Source organism: Archocentrus centrarchus, chromosome 18 (genome assembly GCF_007364275.1).
Source record: "Archocentrus centrarchus isolate MPI-CPG fArcCen1 chromosome 18, fArcCen1, whole genome shotgun sequence".
Classification (NCBI taxonomy): Eukaryota; Metazoa; Chordata; class Actinopteri; order Cichliformes; family Cichlidae; genus Archocentrus; species Archocentrus centrarchus.
This window is the reverse complement of record NC_044363.1, coordinates 5,276,416-5,295,972: the sequence shown is the minus strand read 5'-3', so window position 1 is coordinate 5,295,972 and position 19,557 is coordinate 5,276,416. Positions and strand designations below refer to the sequence as shown.

The 19,557-nt window shown below is 41.7% G+C and overlaps 1 protein-coding gene across 1 annotated transcript; it reads right to left on the bottom strand.

Moving 5' to 3' along the window:
* Positions 1-2,506: 2,506 nt before the first annotated feature.
* On the bottom strand, positions 2,507-19,166 carry LOC115796606 (uncharacterized). The gene is made up of 13 exons (XM_030752972.1): positions 18,901-19,166; positions 18,251-18,328; positions 17,231-17,308; positions 16,654-16,789; positions 15,667-15,785; positions 15,323-15,558; positions 14,460-14,511; positions 12,785-13,020; positions 12,219-12,280; positions 11,777-11,877; positions 11,068-11,303; positions 5,387-5,493; positions 2,507-4,048 (listed from the first exon to the last, which is right to left on the bottom strand). The coding sequence occupies exons 1-13, from the start codon at positions 19,154-19,156 to the stop codon at positions 2,638-2,640; spliced, it is 3,108 nt and encodes a 1,035-aa protein (XP_030608832.1). The 5' UTR covers positions 19,157-19,166; the 3' UTR covers positions 2,507-2,637.
* Between the last annotated feature and the right edge of the window lie 391 nt (positions 19,167-19,557).

Genomic DNA, 19,557 nt, shown 5'->3' with positions numbered 1-19,557 from the left:
AGACAGAAAGACAGTTTTATTTGTTTAATTTTAATCTTTCTAATTACAATTTGCAGAGCTTGTACACAAAATAGGTTATATTAACAGTAAAAATTCTCTATTTAAAACTTTTTTAATGCCCAAATGCTCTCAGATATCACTCCTTTATTCTCTTTTTCTCTCCACCCTGACCTTTGACTCCTTCCTCCCTGCCTCCACCCTTTTCCTCTTCTCTTCTCCCCCCGGTTCAGTGTTGGTGTCAGGGGTGAGGATCCCTCTGGATTTGCCGGCACGACTGTCAGAAGTGTTTTGCTGCGAAGCCTCAGAGTGGATAGAAATCATCTGAGGAAATATTCAGACATTTTCTTTTGTTTTAACATGTGTGACAAATATTTTGACGTAAAACATTTTTTCTTGTTTCAGAGAAAAAAAACTGCAGAATGTAAATGCAAGCTGAAAAACTATCATTTGTAAGCTCTGTAATAGCAGACAGAGTATAAAAGTCATCAGGAAAGTGTTTACAGAGGTCACAGCCATAGGCTGTTTCCTGTGTGTGACCTCTATAGTACCAGAAGTCTTTCTGCAGCCACAGGTGTCTCCCCCTGGTGGCCTTTTAAAAGAATGCAGGTTTAAAGCACTTTTCAGACCCAGAAACTACGTCCATCTTTTGTGCTGTCGGGGGATTAAGAGAACTTGCATGTTATTTGTAGTAAATTTGGGGCCAACACTGTGTTTCAGAAAAGTTGAGGAAGAAGTAATAAAATACCAGAAAAACTTAGTAATAAGGTTGACGAGCAAAAGAGGCTATTTAAGGTCTTCACATCCATTAAGACACAATCTGTATGGGATTAGGGTTGGGTTTTGTTTCAGCAACATGTTTTGCAATCACTGGACACTTTATCACCTGTTCAGCGGCTAATTAAAGCAAATATCATGTGGCAGCAACTCAGTGCATTTAGGCATGTGGTCACTGGCAAGATAACCTGCTGAAGTTCAAACCAAGCATCAGTATGGTGAAGAAATGTGATTTAAGTGACTTTAAATATGGCATGGTTGTTGGGGTATTTCACAAACTGCTGATCTGCTGGGATTTTCCCACACAACCACCTCTAGGTGTTACAGAGAATCTTCTGAAAAGGAGAAAATATCCAGCGAACAGCAGCTTTCTGGGTGGAAATACCTTGCTCATGTCAGAGGTCAGGGGAGAATGGCCAGACTTCTTCACGCTGATAGGAAACAGTAACTAAAATAACCACTCGTTACAATCAAGGTATGCAGAAGAGCATCTCTGAACACACAAGATGTCGAACCTTGAAACAGATGGGACACAACAGCTGACCTCACTGACCTCAAGACCACACCGAGTGCCACTCCTGTCCTCCTAATTTCAAAGGAAGGAATTACCGTATGTATACCTGTTGATATCACAGAGTAAGCACTCAGGGGCGGTGCCACAGGGTCATTGGCCCCATCTGAAATTTGATTGGCCCCCTGAAGAGCCCCTGTCCTGTCACTCATCTATCCTTTGTCTGAGAGCGAGGATCATATTATAGGTGGATGCAATTCCATGCTGAAACACCTGTAGCGCTAATGAGCCAAATAGGAATGCTCAGCTTGAATAAAGCTGAGCATGAGCAGCTGAAAATGAGCAGGGTGAGAGCAGGGAGAGAGCCGCAGAACACAGTAGACCAGAGGCTGGTCAAGAGCAGGGCACCTCCAGTCCCTTTTCATCAGGTCAGAAATCATTTAGGGAGAGCAACAACAGTTAATGCTGTAATGTATGAAATGTCTGATATTCTTATTTAGTGAAATGGCACCTAAGTTCACTAAATTCTTACATCTCATGGTGATAAGATTTACCATAACTTTAATGTAATGGCTTTAATTTTTATTGGTCCGTATATCCCCACATCTACCACAAATACTTGGCTCCCCTATGAATACTGTGGCCCCTTGATGGCCCCTTACTCAGAAAAATCCTAGATCCGCCACTGTAAGCACTGTGAAAAAATGACAAAACACAGCGTGGTCACCAGCACTAAACAAAAACAGGGCTTTGAACGTGATTTATTGACAGCCAAGAACAGGAAACCTCACAAGAAGAAGGTCCTGGGTTTGAATCCACTGGCCATCCGAGGCCTTTCTGTGTGGAGTTTGCGTATTCTCCCCGTTGACTCTGACTTCCTCCCACAGTCCAAAGATAAGCACGGCTAATAAGAAATGATAAACTGGCCGTAGGTGTGAATGTGTGAGTGAACAGTTGTCTGTCTCCATGTGTTAGCCCTGCTAGAGATTGGTGACCTGTTCAGGGTTAACCCCGCCTTTCTGTCCTTCAGCCCTCCACTTGCAACCCTGAAGTGGATAAGCATGGGATGAATGGGTTGATTTTATTTAGAATTTGGGAGTTAAAAAAAAAACACAAAATACTGTTTACTGATAACACACTTGAGAACTTTTATTTTTCAAGAAAAAGGCATTATAATCATACTAACTAAGCTATGGTACTTTTAGCTACCAAAAACAGCCTTAAAAATTAGGATTAACATTTCCATGCTTTTTTTTTTTTTTAGCAAAACAAACTGCACTTTACATTTAAAGAGCTGTAGCAAATGAAATGTACTCAAACTAAAATAGAGAACAGGTCAAAGCTGATATTAATCAAACCATCTGACTCGGGATGGGGTTTTCTTCCTCAGGCTCATGTGTCTCCATGTGTGATTTCAAACAGTGGCTCTGAGTGAAGGCTTTATCACATAAGGTGCACTTATAGGGTCTCTCTCCATTGTGGGTCCTCATGTGAATCTTCAGGTGTGACTTGCGGGAGGCCGCCTTCCCACAGATCTCACACACATATTGTTTGATGCCTGAATGGCCCCTGACGTGGCTGTTGAGAGCGGCCCTTTGTTTGAAAAAACGTCCGCATATGTTGCAGCCGTATGGCGCCTCACCCGTGTGCACTCGTATGTGTTTCTTCAGTTCGGCTTTGGCCACAAAACCTTTATTGCACGTGACACAAATGAACGGCCTCTCTGTGCTGTGCGTCCTCATGTGAGCCTTTAGTGTGCTATTGGACATGAAGGTTTTGCAGCAGATATCGCAGAGGTACGACTGCTCTCTGACCGTGTGAATCTGCTCGTGGAGCTTCAAAGTGCTGTGAAGTTTGAAACACTTCCCACAGACGTGGCAGCAATACCGCTGCTCCTCAGTGTGAGTCAGCCTGTGTCGGCTCAAAGATTTGCGGTCAGAGACGGACTTGCCGCAGATGTTACAGTGGTATTGCTCTTTACAGATGTGGGCCATGGTGTGAGCTGTGAGCTGTGCCTTAAAAGCAAATGATTTCGGGCAAATATCACATCGGAATGGTTTCTCCTCCACATGAACCCAACGATGAGACCTCAGGACGGACATTCGATCAAAGGTTTTGCCGCAAACGCTACATTTATAAGGCAGGTTTCCCGTGTGACGCAAGGTGTGACTCCTGAGGCCGTCTTTGGAGTAGAAAGATTTACCACAAACTGAACAGTCGTATGTTTTTTGGTAATTTTGAATATGTTCCTTTAACTCTTCCACGGAATCAAAAGTCTTCCCACAAACTCCACAAACATTCTGCTCATCCACGTGACTCCAGCTGTGTTTGATTAAGCTGCCAAAGAAAGTGTACCCAATCCCACACACTTTACAGGGCGTTACACTCTTAAGCCTCTTCACACAGTCTTTCACCACTTGCTTCGTCTTTGTTTTCGGCAGCTGTGGTGTGGGGTCGGGCTCCCAGTCACCGCCTCCATCTGACACCTCGTCCCCATTCATGTCATCCCCGGTGTCCATTTCGCTGTCAGCATCATGCCTCTTCACACAGAGTTCGACCACATCCTTCTTTGTTGTTTTCGGTAGTTGTGGCGTGGGGTCAGGCTCCCAGTCACCGTCTCCATCTGACACCTCGTTTCCATTCATGTCATCACTGGTGTCCATTTCGCTGTCAGCAGCATCTTTTTCAGTTTGCTGGTTTTCTGATGTTGAGCAGCTGGGCAGAACCTCGACTGTGCTGCCATCTACCTGCTCAGTAGGGCTGCTGAGGAGAGAAGATTTGTAGTTACTTTGTGCTGACTGACTTCAAGAACAAGCAAACACATCTAAAGTCTAAGTGTGTGTGCTGTATTCCTGTTAACCCAATAATGAAAAACAATGTTCAATGGGCTTTAGTTTTTATATGCAAATTGGAGATGGTCAAGCAGACAGCTTGAAGCAGTAGACCAGATACTTTTACAGGTGGAGGCCAGTAACAGTTTTTCCCTCCTCATCTTTCCTGTTTGTTTGTTTTGTTTTTTTAACTAGTTTTGCATCTGGCTAGGGTCAGTGTCACTACTGGTAGCATGAAGTGACATCTGGACCCTACAGAGGTTGCACAGGTAGTCCAACTCCTCCAGGATGGTACATCATTGCCAGATAGTTTGCTGTGTCTCCCAGCACAGTCTCAAAAACTTCGAGGACAATTCAGGAGACAGGCTGTTACTCTGGGACAGTTGGACAAGGCTGTAGAAATGGAAACATTTCAGAAATGATCACTTTGAAAACGCCACTGCCAGGCTACAAGTTGGTGGTGTGGAAATGAGAGCCACAACCACAGTGCACATATGTGAGTGCCCCTGTTTTCATAAAGTAGCTTTTTCGTCTGTTTATGCAGAAACTGAGACCGGAGAGTGTTGAAAATGCTCCACTCTGGAGCTCATTTTTAAAAAGTATCATTTTGAGGCCATTCTCATGTAAACGCGAGGCAGAAACGCATCAAAACTTTACCGTTTTTTTACTGAAAACGCTCTTGTGCGATTGTTTTCATTTCTTTTAATTCAGCCTTCTGTAGGTTGATAATTTTATTTTCACCAAACGTTGTGGCGTCCTTTCATTCCTAACACATTACCCAGTTTATATCAGTAAAGTTAATTAAAGTGTTCGTTTAAATTATTTTGAGCAGTGTGGAAACTTGGCTTTGATCTATGGCAACATTCTACAATCACTGCTTTTGATATAATGTTCTAAAAAAATGTAAATTATTATTAAAGTGACTATTGTAAAACCAAGCACAAATTAACTTCCACAGAGTGTAACAATTGTGACACGATTTCCTTTGATATACGACAACATTTTAGAACTGTGTTCTGATCTGAAAGCAGTGATGCTGCTGTTAAACAGCAGAGCCATGTAAATTCTGTATACACAGTTTTCTGTTGACTGATTAATTAATCATTTTAATTTCTTTTTCCTATCAAAAAGAACCACTGTGTTCATACTCTGTTCCATCGCAAACTTTCAAACCCTTAATTACTTACAAATTTCAGTTACAGTGTCATCTGGTTAAGATTTACATTTTTTAATGCTTGCGCTGATAGAATAGCTAAACTTTTAAAATTACCTGGTTTGGAGTCCAGCTTTCTCACTTCTCTTGGCCTCAGCATCACTGGACGGCGGGTCGACATTTGTCTGTAAACACTGAAGATCCTTCTCTTCCTTTTTAGCTGCCTATAAGTTTATTCACAAATTAATGTTTCAGAAAACAATTTACAAAAAATAAAATAAAATAAAGTTACAAGTGTTGATCTCAATGATTTTTAGATCCCATCCTGTGCCAGGGTTATTTGTTATTAGTCACTCCAGCATGTTCAACAGGAAAACTAATCACTTACATACAGTGGACAGAGTCAGTGTGGATTACACATCCCCATACATACAGAGTGCTCTAATGCAGTGTGCATTCTGACACATTTCAATGTGATATCAACTGTGCTTTCAAAAAGCTGGATGTTTAATATAAAGCTATAGCAGTAATAAGCTAATTCTCGTCCTCTAGTCAACACACATACCGAGACAGTTCTACAAGCTTGTTAGAACCGCATCCCAGCTGGCTCACTTTCAGACGTGGTTTCGTTTATAGAGCTTCTTCTCCTGACTCTAAAATGTCTACAAGCAAAGCACATCATGTTTTGCCACTGGCTACAACAGGAAACACAAGAGCCTTTATACACTACTACCATCTGTTTCTTTCCTACTACTCAAATATTGCATTTTAATGCAAAGAATTACCAATAAACCTGTATTCATGCGCATGTTTTTTCTGCTTCTGTTGCCAGACAACAGAACAATTATAAAACCATGAAACATGGCCTGTTAAGACTAAATGGTGACCAGCCGCAACTTTGACGACATTGTCAGAGGTTCTGCACTGACAGAGTGAAAATATCAGAATGGTGACTGATGATATCAAAATGCCTCAACAGGCGAGAACAAAGGTTTTGGTTGGTAGCAATACCATCCTTTTGGTATGAAAATATTGGCTAACCGGCAAAAAACCTTGTTATTGTTGAAAGGCCCCAAGTGTTACTCCTTTGCTTTGTTTGTATTACATGTCCGTCCACTAGGGGCACTGTTATGCGAGGAGTGTTTATGTTTTGGGGGGTTCTGCCTGGTGTACAAGGAATGTTGTTTGTTCGGGTGTGTGACTACGCGGAATAAAGATGGAGTAAAGAAGCAAGTTATCTTTATTGACTAACATTGGTAGCAGAGGATGGTTAGTAACTACAGAGTTCCGCCAACGTTTGAAGAAGGGAAGTCTTACGAAAGCTGGAAGAATGAAGTCAACATTTGGACGAGAGTTACAGATTTGGAGAAGAAAAAGCAAGCGCTTGCTGTCGCCCTGGCGCTGTCTGGAAGAGCGCGGGACACGGCGATGGAAATTCCGGTAGACGATCTAAATAAAGACACGGGAATGACCACATTGTTTGCTAAACTAGATGGCTTGTTTCTAAAAGAGGAAAAGGACAGGATCTATGAGGCGTACTCGGATTTTGACCGTATCATAAAAGAAGTAAACATGTCGATGGCGGACTATATTATTGATTTTGAGCAGCGTTACTCGCGCATGAAGAAATACAACATGGAGCTACCTGACGCGGTTTTGGCCTTTAAGCTTTTGGATACCGCGTGTTTGGATATAACGGATAGACAGTTGGCTTTAACGGCATGCTCAGATGTAACATTTGCTTCTATGAAGTCCGCATTGAAGAGAATATTTGGAGAGAAAAGAGGTGCGGCAGCAGAAGGCATTAGCCAGGAGTCTGTATTTGTAACGGAGCAACGGCGGCAAAAGGGCAAGTACTGGCGGCAAAGTCCCCATCAGAAAACTCCGCAGCCCGGTACAAACCCGCTGGATAAGTACGGACGACGGTCAAAATGTGCAGTGTGCCAAAGTACTTTTCACTGGGCTAAAAACTGCCCGCACAAAGCTGATAGTGTTAAAATTGCTGAGGACACAAACGACGTGGAAGAGTGCAATTTAACTCTGTACACCAAAGAATCACCAACAGATGCAGAAATATTCATGACAGAATGTTTTGACTCGGCAATAATAGACACTGCTTGCACTAGGACAGTTTGTGGACAAGAGTGGTTGGACAACTACAGTACTATACTCCAAAAGAAAAGTCTGAAGATTATGAAAGAGACAGAAACACAGAGCCACAGGCCCTTCAAGTTTGGTGATGGAAAAATCGTCTACTCCATCAAAAAGGTAAAAATACCTGCTAAAATTGGCAACACAAAGTGTAATATAGAAACTGAAGTAGTACCTGTTAACATCCCGCTGCTTCTGAGTAAAACCTCATTAAAAAGGGCAGGGACTGTTTTGGACATGGATAGGGACAGTGCAGTGATGTTCAACCAGCCTGTCAAACTGGACTTTACCAGTTCAGGTCATTACTGCGTGAACATTGTGGACAGTAAAAATCTTATTCACTTTGATGAGCTATTAGAAACTACTGAGGAAGAAATACTGACTGCAACAGACAAAATGGACATAAGTGAAAAGATGAAAGTTCTGGAGAAACTTCATAAACAGTTTGGACACGCCGCTGCTGATTAAATACAGAGACGTTTGACTAATTCTGGCAACAAAGACACAGAATGTGGTAGCCTGCTGAAAAGGGTTGTGGACCAGTGTGAAGTGTGTCAAAGGTATTGTAAGATCAAACCAAAACCTGCTGTCGGCTTACCATTGGCATCTACATACAATGAAACAGTTGCCGTAGATCTGCACGAACTTGAACCTGGGGTTTGGTACCTACACATTATTGACCAGTTCACCCGTTTCAGTGCTGGTAGTGTCTTAACCACCAAGAGGTCTTCTGAAATAGTCAAACGTTTTATACATGATTGGATCAGTGTGCATGGCCCACCACAAAAGTTGTTCAGTGATAATGGTGGTGAATTTAATAACGAGGAAGTGAGAGACATGGCCGAGAACTTTAATATTGAAGTTAAGACAACACCTGCTTACAGTCCATGGAGCAATGGACTGTTAGAGCGCCATAATCAAACTCTGACGGAGATCCTACTGAAAGTCAAAGCAAGTACTGGATGTGACTGGAGCACTGTTATGGCCTGGGCCCTGATGGCAAAGAACTCCATGCAAAGTGTCCATGGATACAGCCCACATCAACTGGTGTTCGGCCAGAATCCCAACCTGCCCTCTGTATTAACAGATAAAGCTCCAGCTCTAGAGGGCACCACCAAGAGTGAATGGGTTGCCAAGCACATTTCAGCCCTGCATGTTGCAAGAAAAGCTTTTACGGAAGCAGAATGTTCAGAAAGGATACGCAGAGCACTAAAGAAACAGCTGCGGCCCGTAGACGAGCGATATCAAACTGGAGACAAAGTCTTTTACAAAAGAGTGGATTGTCCAGAATGGAAAGGACCAGGAGTGGTGATTGGTCAAGATGGTGCAGTTGTTTTTGTTAGACACGGAGGCATCTGTGTCAGAGTGCATCAACTCAGATTGAGAAAAGTTACTCACGAGAATGAAGCACCTCACTCTACATGCAATGAAGAGCATAATCAAGGACAACATACAGTGGACATCATTGAAGAGAATGTAGGAGAAGACATTATTGCAGAAAATCCTGAGAATTATCCTTTGCCTGCTCCTGAAAATGCAGAGGCCAAGAGACAGCACAATGGGAACACCATCATAAAGACAGGTCAAATTGTGACATTCAGAAATGCAAAGGGGGTCTCACAAAAGGCCAGAGTTGTGGGGCGTGCAGGTAAAGCAACTGGGAAATACAAGAACTGGTTTAACTTGGTGCTGCTTGAGCCTGCAGAAGTGGCTGGCAACAGTGAATCAGCTGATCTGTCACAGTTGGAGGATCTTCACGTACAGGCAGATGCTGAGGATACGGATACGCACGAGAATGTTTTTGTGAGCAAGGACATGTCGTTTGATGAAGCAAAGGAAAATGAAATAAAAAGCTGGAAACAGAACCACGTGTTTGAAGAAATGGAGGACAAAGGACAAAAGTGCGTCTCCACCCGTTGGGTGTGCACTCTCAAAGAGACTGAAAATGGAATAATACCAAAAGCAAGACTTGTTGCACGAGGATTTGAGGAGCTACAAGCTTCTGACCTACAAAAGGACTCTCCAACCTGTGCCTCAGAGTCACTGAGACTTCTGGTGGCAGTTATATGTCAAAAACAATGGGAACTTCACTCTATGGACAGTAAATCTGCCTTTTTGCAAGGTATGCAACTGTCCAGAGACATTTTCATCAAACCTCCCCCAGAGGCCAATAGAACAGGTGTGCTTTGGAAACTAAAAAAATGTGTGTATGGTCTAGCTGATGCTTCATTGTATTGGTATAACAGGGTAAAAAGCATCATGATGGAAGCAGGAGGCATCATGTCTAAGGTGGACCCTGCAGTTTTCTATTGGCTGGATGAGCACAAAAATGTATCTGGTGTACTTGCTTGTCATGTTGATGATTTTATATGGGGTGGATCACACATGTTTGCAGAGTCAGTCATACCCCACCTGAGATCAAAGTTTGATGTCGGTCGTAAAGCACACAATAGTTTTTCGTATGTGGGGGTAGATCTTGTTACTGAAGGTCAGAAGGTACAAATACACCAAGAAACATACATTCAGCACCTGCAGTCCATACACCTCTCACCCTCACGAGCAGCAGAGTCAGCTTCACCTCTCACTGAAAAGGAGACAGAGCAGCTCAGATCAAAGATAGGCCAACTTCTGTGGGTGGCAAGACAGAGCAGGCCTGATGTCATGTTCGATGCTAGTAATTTAGCATCGGGTCTCAAGCATGCTACAGTACAGACCATTAAAGAAGCAAACAGAGTTGTGTGTAAGCTCAAGGCCAAGTCAGTTGAATTGAATTTTCAACACCTTGGGGAAGACAGTAACTTAAAGATGGTTACATTCACTGATGCATCTCTTGGAAATCTTTCAGATGGGGGTACTCAAGGTGGGCACTTCATTGTTTTAATGGGTGACAATGGGCGGTTCTCTCCCATTTCATGGCAGTCAAAGAGAATTAAGAGAGTTGTCAGAAGCACACTGGCAGGTGAAACACTCGCGATGTCTGAGGGGATCGATAATGCCATTTTTCTTTCCACACTCTTTTCTGAACTCAGTGACGGTAGTACTGCTTGTCCTCCACCAATATTCTGTGTGACCGATAACTTCTCTCTTGTAGATGCTCTTAAGTCAACTAAGTTTGTTACAGAGAAAAGGTTACGCCTGGAAATCAGTTTGATCAAAGAGCTGGTGCAAACTGAGAAAGTTCAAGTGTTGTGGTCTCAAACAAAAGACCAACTCGCAGATTGTTTAACAAAGAGGGGAGCATCCACAACCTCACTCCTTAAGGCTCTTTATGAAGGACATTGGGTTCTTCCATAAATTTATTCGCAAGATGTTTCGCATTCTACCAGGTTGGAACTGGTCTAACAAAAGAAAGAAGAATCCTTAATGGTTGTGTTTTGTCATGAGTTTTAATATATACATCTTTGTTTCTTTTTCTTTTAAGAAAAGTGGGAGATTGTTACTCCTTTGCTTTGTTTGTATTACATGTCCATCCACTAGGGGCACTGTTATGCGAGTGTTTATGTTTTGGGGGGTTCTGCCTGGTGTACAAGGAATGTTGTTTGTTCGGGTGTGTGACTACGCGGAATAAAGATGGAGTAAAGAAGCAAGTTATCTTTATTGACTAACACCAAGAAAAGTTATAACTGATTAGAACTGCATCAGCCAACCTTAGGTGTGATGTAGAGGGCCGAGTGTCCACAAGAACCAATGGCCTTGTAGATCTCCTCCGGAGTCCTTGGATCTACTTTCAAAGGCCGGAGCTTCCTGTTTCTGCTGGATATGAAGAAGTCCAAAGATTCATCATTGGCCAGCTGAGGGAAGGTGGACCTCAGCAGGTCCAGGAAGTCATCCTCCTGTAGACCACGAGGACACCTCAGATCTTGCAGTGGATATTTCTTAAACACTGGAAAAGAAGAATTCATCATGAGATGGATTTGAAACCTAAGTGATCAGTTTATTTTTTCATTCATTCAGTCACTCTTTATGAAATAATCATGTTTTACTTTCCAAAAAATTAATCATTGGGCACATGTGGTCTAAAAATATAGTTTCCAATGTCCCTATGCTCCAGATAAATGAGCTGGTAAGCATATTATTAAAACTCTGGGTTTCTCATGAGCTTGAAAAATAATGATTTTTACTTCCAAACTCTGAAATGATGGAGCCCATGGGTATAATTCACTTACCACATCCATGCAAACACAATAATAACCGTTTGCAAAAGATTATTCAACAAATCATGGCAGCAACCACTCACCAAGTGGTTGGGGAAAATACATTTTTACCTGGTGACCAAAGGTTGCCAGTTGAATGCCAACCTGTCCGAGGATTAATTGACAAATCATTTTAGCTCCTTGACAAAGAACTTGATCGTACCGATGTTTGAAAGCACATCAATCGCAGAGTCCTCCAGGATGCAGATCCGGAAATCTAGAGGGGTCTGTGTGTCACTGATCAGAGGATTGCTGCTCTCCCTCCTGTCAGACAAAAATGCCCAGAGGATAAGGAGAAGGTACAAGACTGTTTTTTATTGGCTGGAAGTCTCACAACGTTGTGTTTTCACACAAATAAAAGCTTCATTTATTTAGGTTAAAAAAAAATACAACAAATGTGGCCAAAAGGATATGGACACTGGGACGTCTGACTAATTCCAGGTTTGATACAGTTACGCTGGAAATGCTGGAAGTACTCACACCTTTAATAGTTAGCAGTGAAAAGCAGTGAAAAAAACATTCATTCACAAATACAAAGCAATATTTCAACTGTGGTTTTAAAGCTGATAAGAGAGCAGAAGTGATGCCGTCTTCTGTTTGATTACCTTGTGCTATTTTCGGTTTGATCGGCCGACGTTGTTGCAGAGCTGGAGTCGACATCTTTTTTCTGTAAAAACAGACACATCAAAAGAATTTCTCAAAATGCCCCATTATTAGCCCGTCAGCACTGAAATCTTCCAACAGAAAAAAAGACATGACCACCTTTCAAAAATATTTCCTTTTATGTCCTCAAATGCCATGACAAAAATGACAAAAAGGTTTTGTTCCCAAACGGTACTGCCTCTATGGACAAACCGACAAACCGCAAAAATTCTGAGAAACAGATTGAAATAAGTGCCGTAAAATACAAATTTATTACCCTGTTGATATTAGAATGCCCCAGCACAGAGAAACTACGCATTTAGTTTAGTATGAAACATATGAGACAACAGGGTCTAACTGACAAAATCATTACCCTGTTATTCTCAACTTGCCACAACACTAAGTTCAAACTGTCTATCTTGGTAAAAATTAGGATAAAAAGTAACCTGGCAAAGAAGGACACAGTCCTACCCAACAGAACATCACTCTGCTGGCATCGAAATGCCTCATACAAACGGCATCAGCCAACCTTAGGTTTGATGTAGAGGGCCGAGTGTCCACAAGACTTGATGGCCTTATAGATCTCCTCCGGAGTCCTTGGATCTACTTTCAAAGGCCGGAGCTTCCTGTTTGTGCTGGACATGAAGAAGTCCAAAGGTTCATCAGTGGCCAGCTGAGGGAAGGTGGACCTCAGCAGCTCCAGGAAGTCATCCTCCTGTAGACCACGAGGACACCTCAGATGACCCAATGGATATTTCTCAAACACTGAAACACAAGAATTAAACCTGTGATGGATCTGAAACCTAAGAGAAGCTAACAGTTATTTTTAAAATTGAGTTTTAATCTATAAAACATGAGAAAATAGTGAAAAAAAGAAGCAGAATGAATAACCACAGTCTAAGAAGGCCTCATAAAAATAATTGCTAACAGCCAAAACATTTTTTTAAGCACATGAATTCAGTTGCAAGACTCCCACAAACACATTCTAACGGCTTTGGGATGTCTGTTAAAGATGTTACAGAAAAACAACAGCCTTGATTCATATCAAATTTGCATTAAAGATGGCCAGTGACCCCTGGATCACCTGATTAAAGTTTTGCCATAATTGGGTCAAGGTCAGAGGTTAAGTTTTTCTGGAAATCTTGTGAACATGATAATTCTGTAACAATGTAAGGTAGGTTGTTCTAATTCAAACCACAGATGCATCTACTAGGGCTGGGTGATATATCGAGTTTTTGAAAAATATCGATATATTTTCATACGCGATATAAGATGAGACAAGATCGTTTATATCGATGTAGTCTATGTCACGTTACAATCATACATGTAGATCCACCAGTTCACCTTTTCCTTTTCCCAATTTCTCTCTGCACAGCTTCACACTGTCCCGCCTCTCTCCCTCACTGCTTCACCCGTAAATCATGCAGGAAGTGACAGCATGGCAGTGTTGCCAATTTAGCAGCTTTTCAGACCCCCCTTAGCAACTTTTTTTCCCCAAAAAGTGACTAGTGACAAATTTAGCAACTTTTTCTGGTGACGTTGGCGACTTTTGGAAACCTGAAATGCTCCACTGTCACCTTGTTTTGCGTACATACAGCCTTCGTACTGTGTCTGTTCATACACTCTGGCATCACCCGGACCCCCAAGAGTACCTGGCTGCAGGCAAGAGGGCACCACCATACCTCAACTCCACAGCAGAAGTTGGTTTGTACCATAAATCACACGACCTTAATAGCGGAAGCTGGTCTTTTTCATGTGTTTGTGATGCAGCAGGCGAATACATAGACAGCGCATTGAGCGGGTGGGCCGCTGCTGTGATACGTCAGTGCATATGTCTACGAATTTACTAAGTTGGCTAGAAAGCTGCTGACTGAAAGATGGAATTTTATTCATTGAGACTGTTTACATATTTAATTTGCACAGGAGTACACACAGGAGGAAGCACTTTGGTGAAGTCTACTTCACTGCAGACTGGCTTTTTAAAGAATAAGTCAGTCTTTTGCTATTTTTGCTCTGTATCTTTTCTGTTTACAGCTGTGAGACTTTTGTTATGGAGGAAAAAAGCATTAATTTATTTAAGGAGCATTATTATTTAAATATGTCAACAATTGATTTTTGAGCAAATAGGTATTGAAAAAAATATGGGTTTTAAAGATGATAAATCCACAAGAGAGCAGAAGCGATGCTGTCCTCTGTTTCATTACCTTGTGCTATCTTTGGTTTCATCAGCCATTGTTGCAGAGCTGGAGTCGTCATCTTTTTTCTGTAGAAACAGAAACACCAAGAAAACTCTTAATGCTAATAATAGCTAAAAGCTGGTATCAAAATCCTCCCAACGGAAACAAAGACCTGTCCCAGCTGTCACGATTATTAGCTTGGAAGTAGTAAAATACCATGACAGTAAAGGTTTTGCGCCTAAATGATACTGTCTCTATGAACAAACCTATAAAACGGCCATTTAGTATGTAAACAATGAAACAACAGGTTCTAACCCACAGATTTATTACCCTGTTATTCTCAAATGCTGTGACGCAAGTTCAAAGTGTCTAGTTTGGTAAAAATTTGGATAAAAAGTGACCCAGCAAAGAAGGACAACAACTGGAGCGAATGGACCACAACCCCTTTACTCTAATGATAAATATAAAAATATTTAAAAGTTGGTTTCTACTCCTGATATGAAGCAGGTCATTGATTACTCATGGGATGCAGATTCACACTTTTAGATAGTGGTTCACATCTTAGAAGCCTGCTTCTGTTTGTCAGTGACACTTCCTGAAACAACAGAAGGAGCTTGTAATCTTGCAGAGAGAGTCCCAGATGTTGTCATATCCTGGTGCATCTCTGAACCTTCTGGTACAAATGGTGGATTGACTATTATTTTTGATCATATTTGTAAATGCTAGACTTGTGGAAATTGGGGGGAACTAAAAGCCTTGAGAAAAAAATACTTGTAAAAACTTGTATTGTTATTGTATTATTTTATTATAAAACTTGTATTGTTGCCTAAATTATTGACTGGCTCGTTCTCCCACTTTAATATAAACTCTGCGGAATTCAGTCAGCTGACCTTCAGTCGGATGTAGAGGGCCGAGTTTCCAGCAGACCTGATGGCCTGGTAGATCTCCTCTGGGGTCAGAGACTTTACTTCCAGATGCTGCAGCAGCCTGTTTTTGCTGGATTTGAAGAAGTGAACATGCTCTTCATTGGCGAGTTGGGGGAAGGTGGACCTCAGCAGACCCAAGAAGTCGGCCTCCGGCAGATCGCGAGGACACTTCAGGTGCTGGACTGGACTGTTCTGGAACACTGAAGCACATATCAGATAAACATTATAATATTCCAAGTTTAGGGATAGCTCTTGAAATAACTAAAACCTAAATAAACAAACTGCAGAATGAAGATGTGAAACTGTACCAGTGTTAGAGAGCACGTTGCCTGGGCAGTCTTCCAGGATGCGAATCCGGAAATCTAGATGGGTGTCCGAGGTGCTCCTGGGCTTCCCCCCATCAGACTGAACTTTGGGCGAAAACAACCTGCAGGACAATAACACAGTTACAGCTCAGTCCTTCACTTTGCATTAAATATACACCAAAGCATAGACAAAAGTATGTGAACCCTAGAAAATCTTGGTTTTGCAAAAATATTACCCTTCCTGAAACGCTGTGCTTATCGCAAGACTGCTTTTTCCGGACTTATTAAAATACTATCAGTAAATGCTACTGCAAAGTTATAGCTAAACCAAATAACAAAAAGCACCTCCATCGAGTTTTAGCAGACATCCACTGGCTTCCAGAATCCTACAGAATACCTAAAGAATGGATTTTAAAAATTACTTTTACTTGTGACATTCACCCATCTCTGTCTCTTGCTGCTGCTTGTGCCTGTCCCCATGACAGACAGACAGACTTGTAGCTCAGTCATTCGCCATGCTGCCTTCCCAGGTGGTCAGTTTTTTGTTTTTATCTGGGTCCAGGTCGAAGCAGTAGCAGATGCCTAGACCTCCCTCTCCCCGGCCACCTTCTCCAGCTCTTCTCAGGGGGACACCAAGGCCTTCCCAAGCTAGATGAGATATGCAATCTTGCCACTGTGTCCTGGGTCTGCCTGAGGATTTCCGCCTTACTGGACATGCTCAAAACACCACACCAAGGAGGCATCCTAATCAGACTCTCGAACCACCTCAACTGTCTCCTTTCACTTTAGGTCTCCACTCAAACTAGTTAATAAACAATGACTGCACCATTTTTCATTTTCAGCAGAACTAACATGCTGACCTGAATGCTTTGAAGTTCTGACTCAAAACAAAATCCCAAACGTCAAATGAAATAAACAGAAATAGATCATTATTCATACTTTTGGCCACATAGTGAACACCTGACTTGACTAGATATATGAATTTATAACCTTGCAGGTATTTGATGATCCGGTTCCTTCAGTGTGGAGCTTGTTTCTGGCTGAACAGATGGCATCTCCACCGCCTCTTCTTCAAAATGATTCTCACTGTACAGCAGGAGGCCTGGGGCCTCGATGTCCTCCACATCTGGACACATCAAAAAGTCTCTTTAATGGAGTATTGATCGGGCATTATTGGAGAAACATGATCACATCATCTGCATACATGTGTAACATTTTATTTAAGTACTGAAGAAAACCCCAATTTAACTGACATTTCACAGCAGGACTGCTGAGCTCTGAATAAAACAAGAGCAAAACCAAAAACTTTACTTTTTTTGGTGCTGCTTAGTGCTGCACAGCTGTAGTGAGAGAAGCTGTAACAGTTGTTTGTATCTCTACAACCTGAATATAGTGTAAGCTGGTACATGTTGCTTTTTTAAACGTTCCCTCACTCAGCAACACAAAAGATTGGGACAGGCCCATGTTTACCACTGTGTACCGTTCCCTCAGTCTGTAAATGTTAAGTGCTTTGGTTTTTCTGATTTTACAATACAAAACCTATAAAGCAAAAGCTCCTCAGACATACCTGGCTGCTGCGTGTGCTGCTCGTCCTCCTGTCTGGCCTCCATCACCACCTCACGGCTGTGCAGATCTGGAGTCAGCTCTTTCAAAAATAAATGTTTTTAAAAATGGGTAAATTCTACCATGATAAGCTGAAAGTACCTTTTAAGATGGGGTCACTGCATGAAAAGACCCACATGGTGGTATAAGACTTCAAAGTTTATTAAGTTAAGTTTTCTCCAGTGAATTATCAGAACATAGATCAAGAATCCACATTTCCTATGATCATTTAAACTGGTGCAGTTTACTGAAAATATGATATATTCCTTTGATACTGATGGTCAAAGGTGGTTATAGAAAAATTATGCTGAACAAAACAGGATTTTGGCTTTAGACTGTGACTCTCGGAGTGAGTGTAAAACTGATTTGGCTGCAGTTTATAACGAAGCTTAAACATGTTTTTCAGCCATGAAAATTTCATTTGGACAGCTCCTGTTCCAGCTTAAAAATGTTTGAATAAATTATGTGAATTAAAAAAAATTCCATCATCCCCATGAACTTCAAGGGCCTGTAACTCAGAATATGTTCATAGTATGAATGTAAGGCTTTATTAAATAAAATGTAGGGGAAAAAATAAATCAGCTGATTGTGAGGGTTTCGGGTGATTTTCTGAGTTTATTTAATATGAAAAAAAAATTATTAATTACATTATTTAACTGTGTGTGTTGGGAAAAAATATCAGAAAATCAAGGATTAAAATGAGCCTCACTCATTTCGGCAGGTTTGTCGCCCTGTGGACTACAAAAACTGTGGCACTCACTTTACAAAAACAATTCACGTCTTTCTGAACACAGATCCAACCCGAACAGTTGTTCACATCATAAAAATCACATGCATATCATTTGTTTTATGTGCTTTTTTTCTGTATGTCTGTCAACTACTGAGTAAATCCTAAATTAGCTGTTTTTTGTTTGTTTGTTTTTTTTTAAAGCAAGTTCAGCACATCCATAAACCCCATTTAAAAGGGGAGGCTGTGACAACATACCAGGTGGATATGTATGCTGCTGCTGCTCCTCCTCCTCTTTGTCTTTGGTCATGACCATCAGTTCATGGATGTCCAGATCTGGGACCAGAGATTAGTTTTGTCAGATCTTATATTTCAGGTGTGCTCCAACAAAACTATCACGAGAAGCTGAAAACAGCTTCAAAGTCAGAAATGACTGCTGCTTATCAGTCAAGTAACTGCAAAATGTAGAAACTTTGACATCCCACAGCATTCTCCTCTGCATTCCCTCCTTCACTACATCCGTGAACCTACTCTGTGGCAGCTCCATCTGCAACATCCTTCCTCTGCACACGCCCAAACCATCTCAGCCTTGTCTCTCTAACTTTGTCTCCAAACTGCTCAGCCTGAGCTGTCCCTCTGATGGATTCATTTCTAATCCTGTCCATCCCAACTTAGAAAAAAAAATTGGTTTGCTTATCTTCTAACATTACAGGGGAAAAGAACAGATGACTAAGCGGCCTTCTGTATTAGATGCAGGCCGAATTGTTAATCCCATAGTAAATATTTGTGCAGACATTTAATTCATGCACTGTGAAGTCTGTGTCTTCAGCAGCTAACGAGTAGATCTTAAACGAGCCCTTTTTTGAATGAAGTTCAGCAGATCTGTAAGGCGGTCGCAGGTCACTGACCTCTCCTCTCCAGCTTGACCCGAGGCTGCAGGAGCTCCAGCTGCCTCCTCTGCCGGTCGATCTCCCGCTTGAAGCCGACCGCTTCCTCCTCGTAGTCGGCTACAGTCCTCTCTACCACCGCTAAGATCTCCCGGGCGGCGGTGCTCAGCTTCTCGGTGATGATTCCTCTCAGTATGTCGCTCTTAGACATGTTACCGACGCTGTCGAGAGGCTCAGAGCCGCAGCCGCTGCTGCCGCTGTTGGCCCAGTAAAACATGTTTGCTTGTTTGCTTCTTTCTTTATTTGTTTTCACTGCTTTGATGCGAAACACTTTGCAGAAATTTACGGTGCAGTCACATATGGCGTCCGGGGAGAAACAATAGTTCCATCACTTCCCAACCACTCTCTCTCTCTCTGGACAATTTTCAATAATGTTTTAGCGACTTATTAATATTAACAAAAATAATATTATAATCATTATTATTTTACAAACCCTTCTCTCTAAATATGTTTTTTATTTATTTGCCTTTAGCTCTTTCTTATTCTTGATCCATCCATTTTTTCGGCTTATAAATGTAAACTAAAAACTGTAACATAAACTAAAAGGATTGGCTCTTGCTTCTTGACTTTGTTGATAGCTTTAGATAATTTTGCATCTTTTTAAACTATTTTAAAACA

Bases quoted from the DNA above. Each gene is read 5' to 3' on its own strand.
- LOC115796606 (XM_030752972.1), bottom strand. From the start codon at position 19,156: ATGTTTTACTGGGCCAACAGCGGCAGCAGCGGCTGCGGCTCTGAGCCT. The intron at 15,786-16,653 runs GTTATAAATTCA...ATTGTCCTGCAG, and splicing joins GATCATCAAATACCTGCAAG to GTTGTTTTCGCCCAAAGTTC. The intron at 5,494-11,067 runs GTTGGCTGATGC...ATAAACTTATAG, and splicing joins CCCTCTACATCACACCTAAG to GCAGCTAAAAAGGAAGAGAA.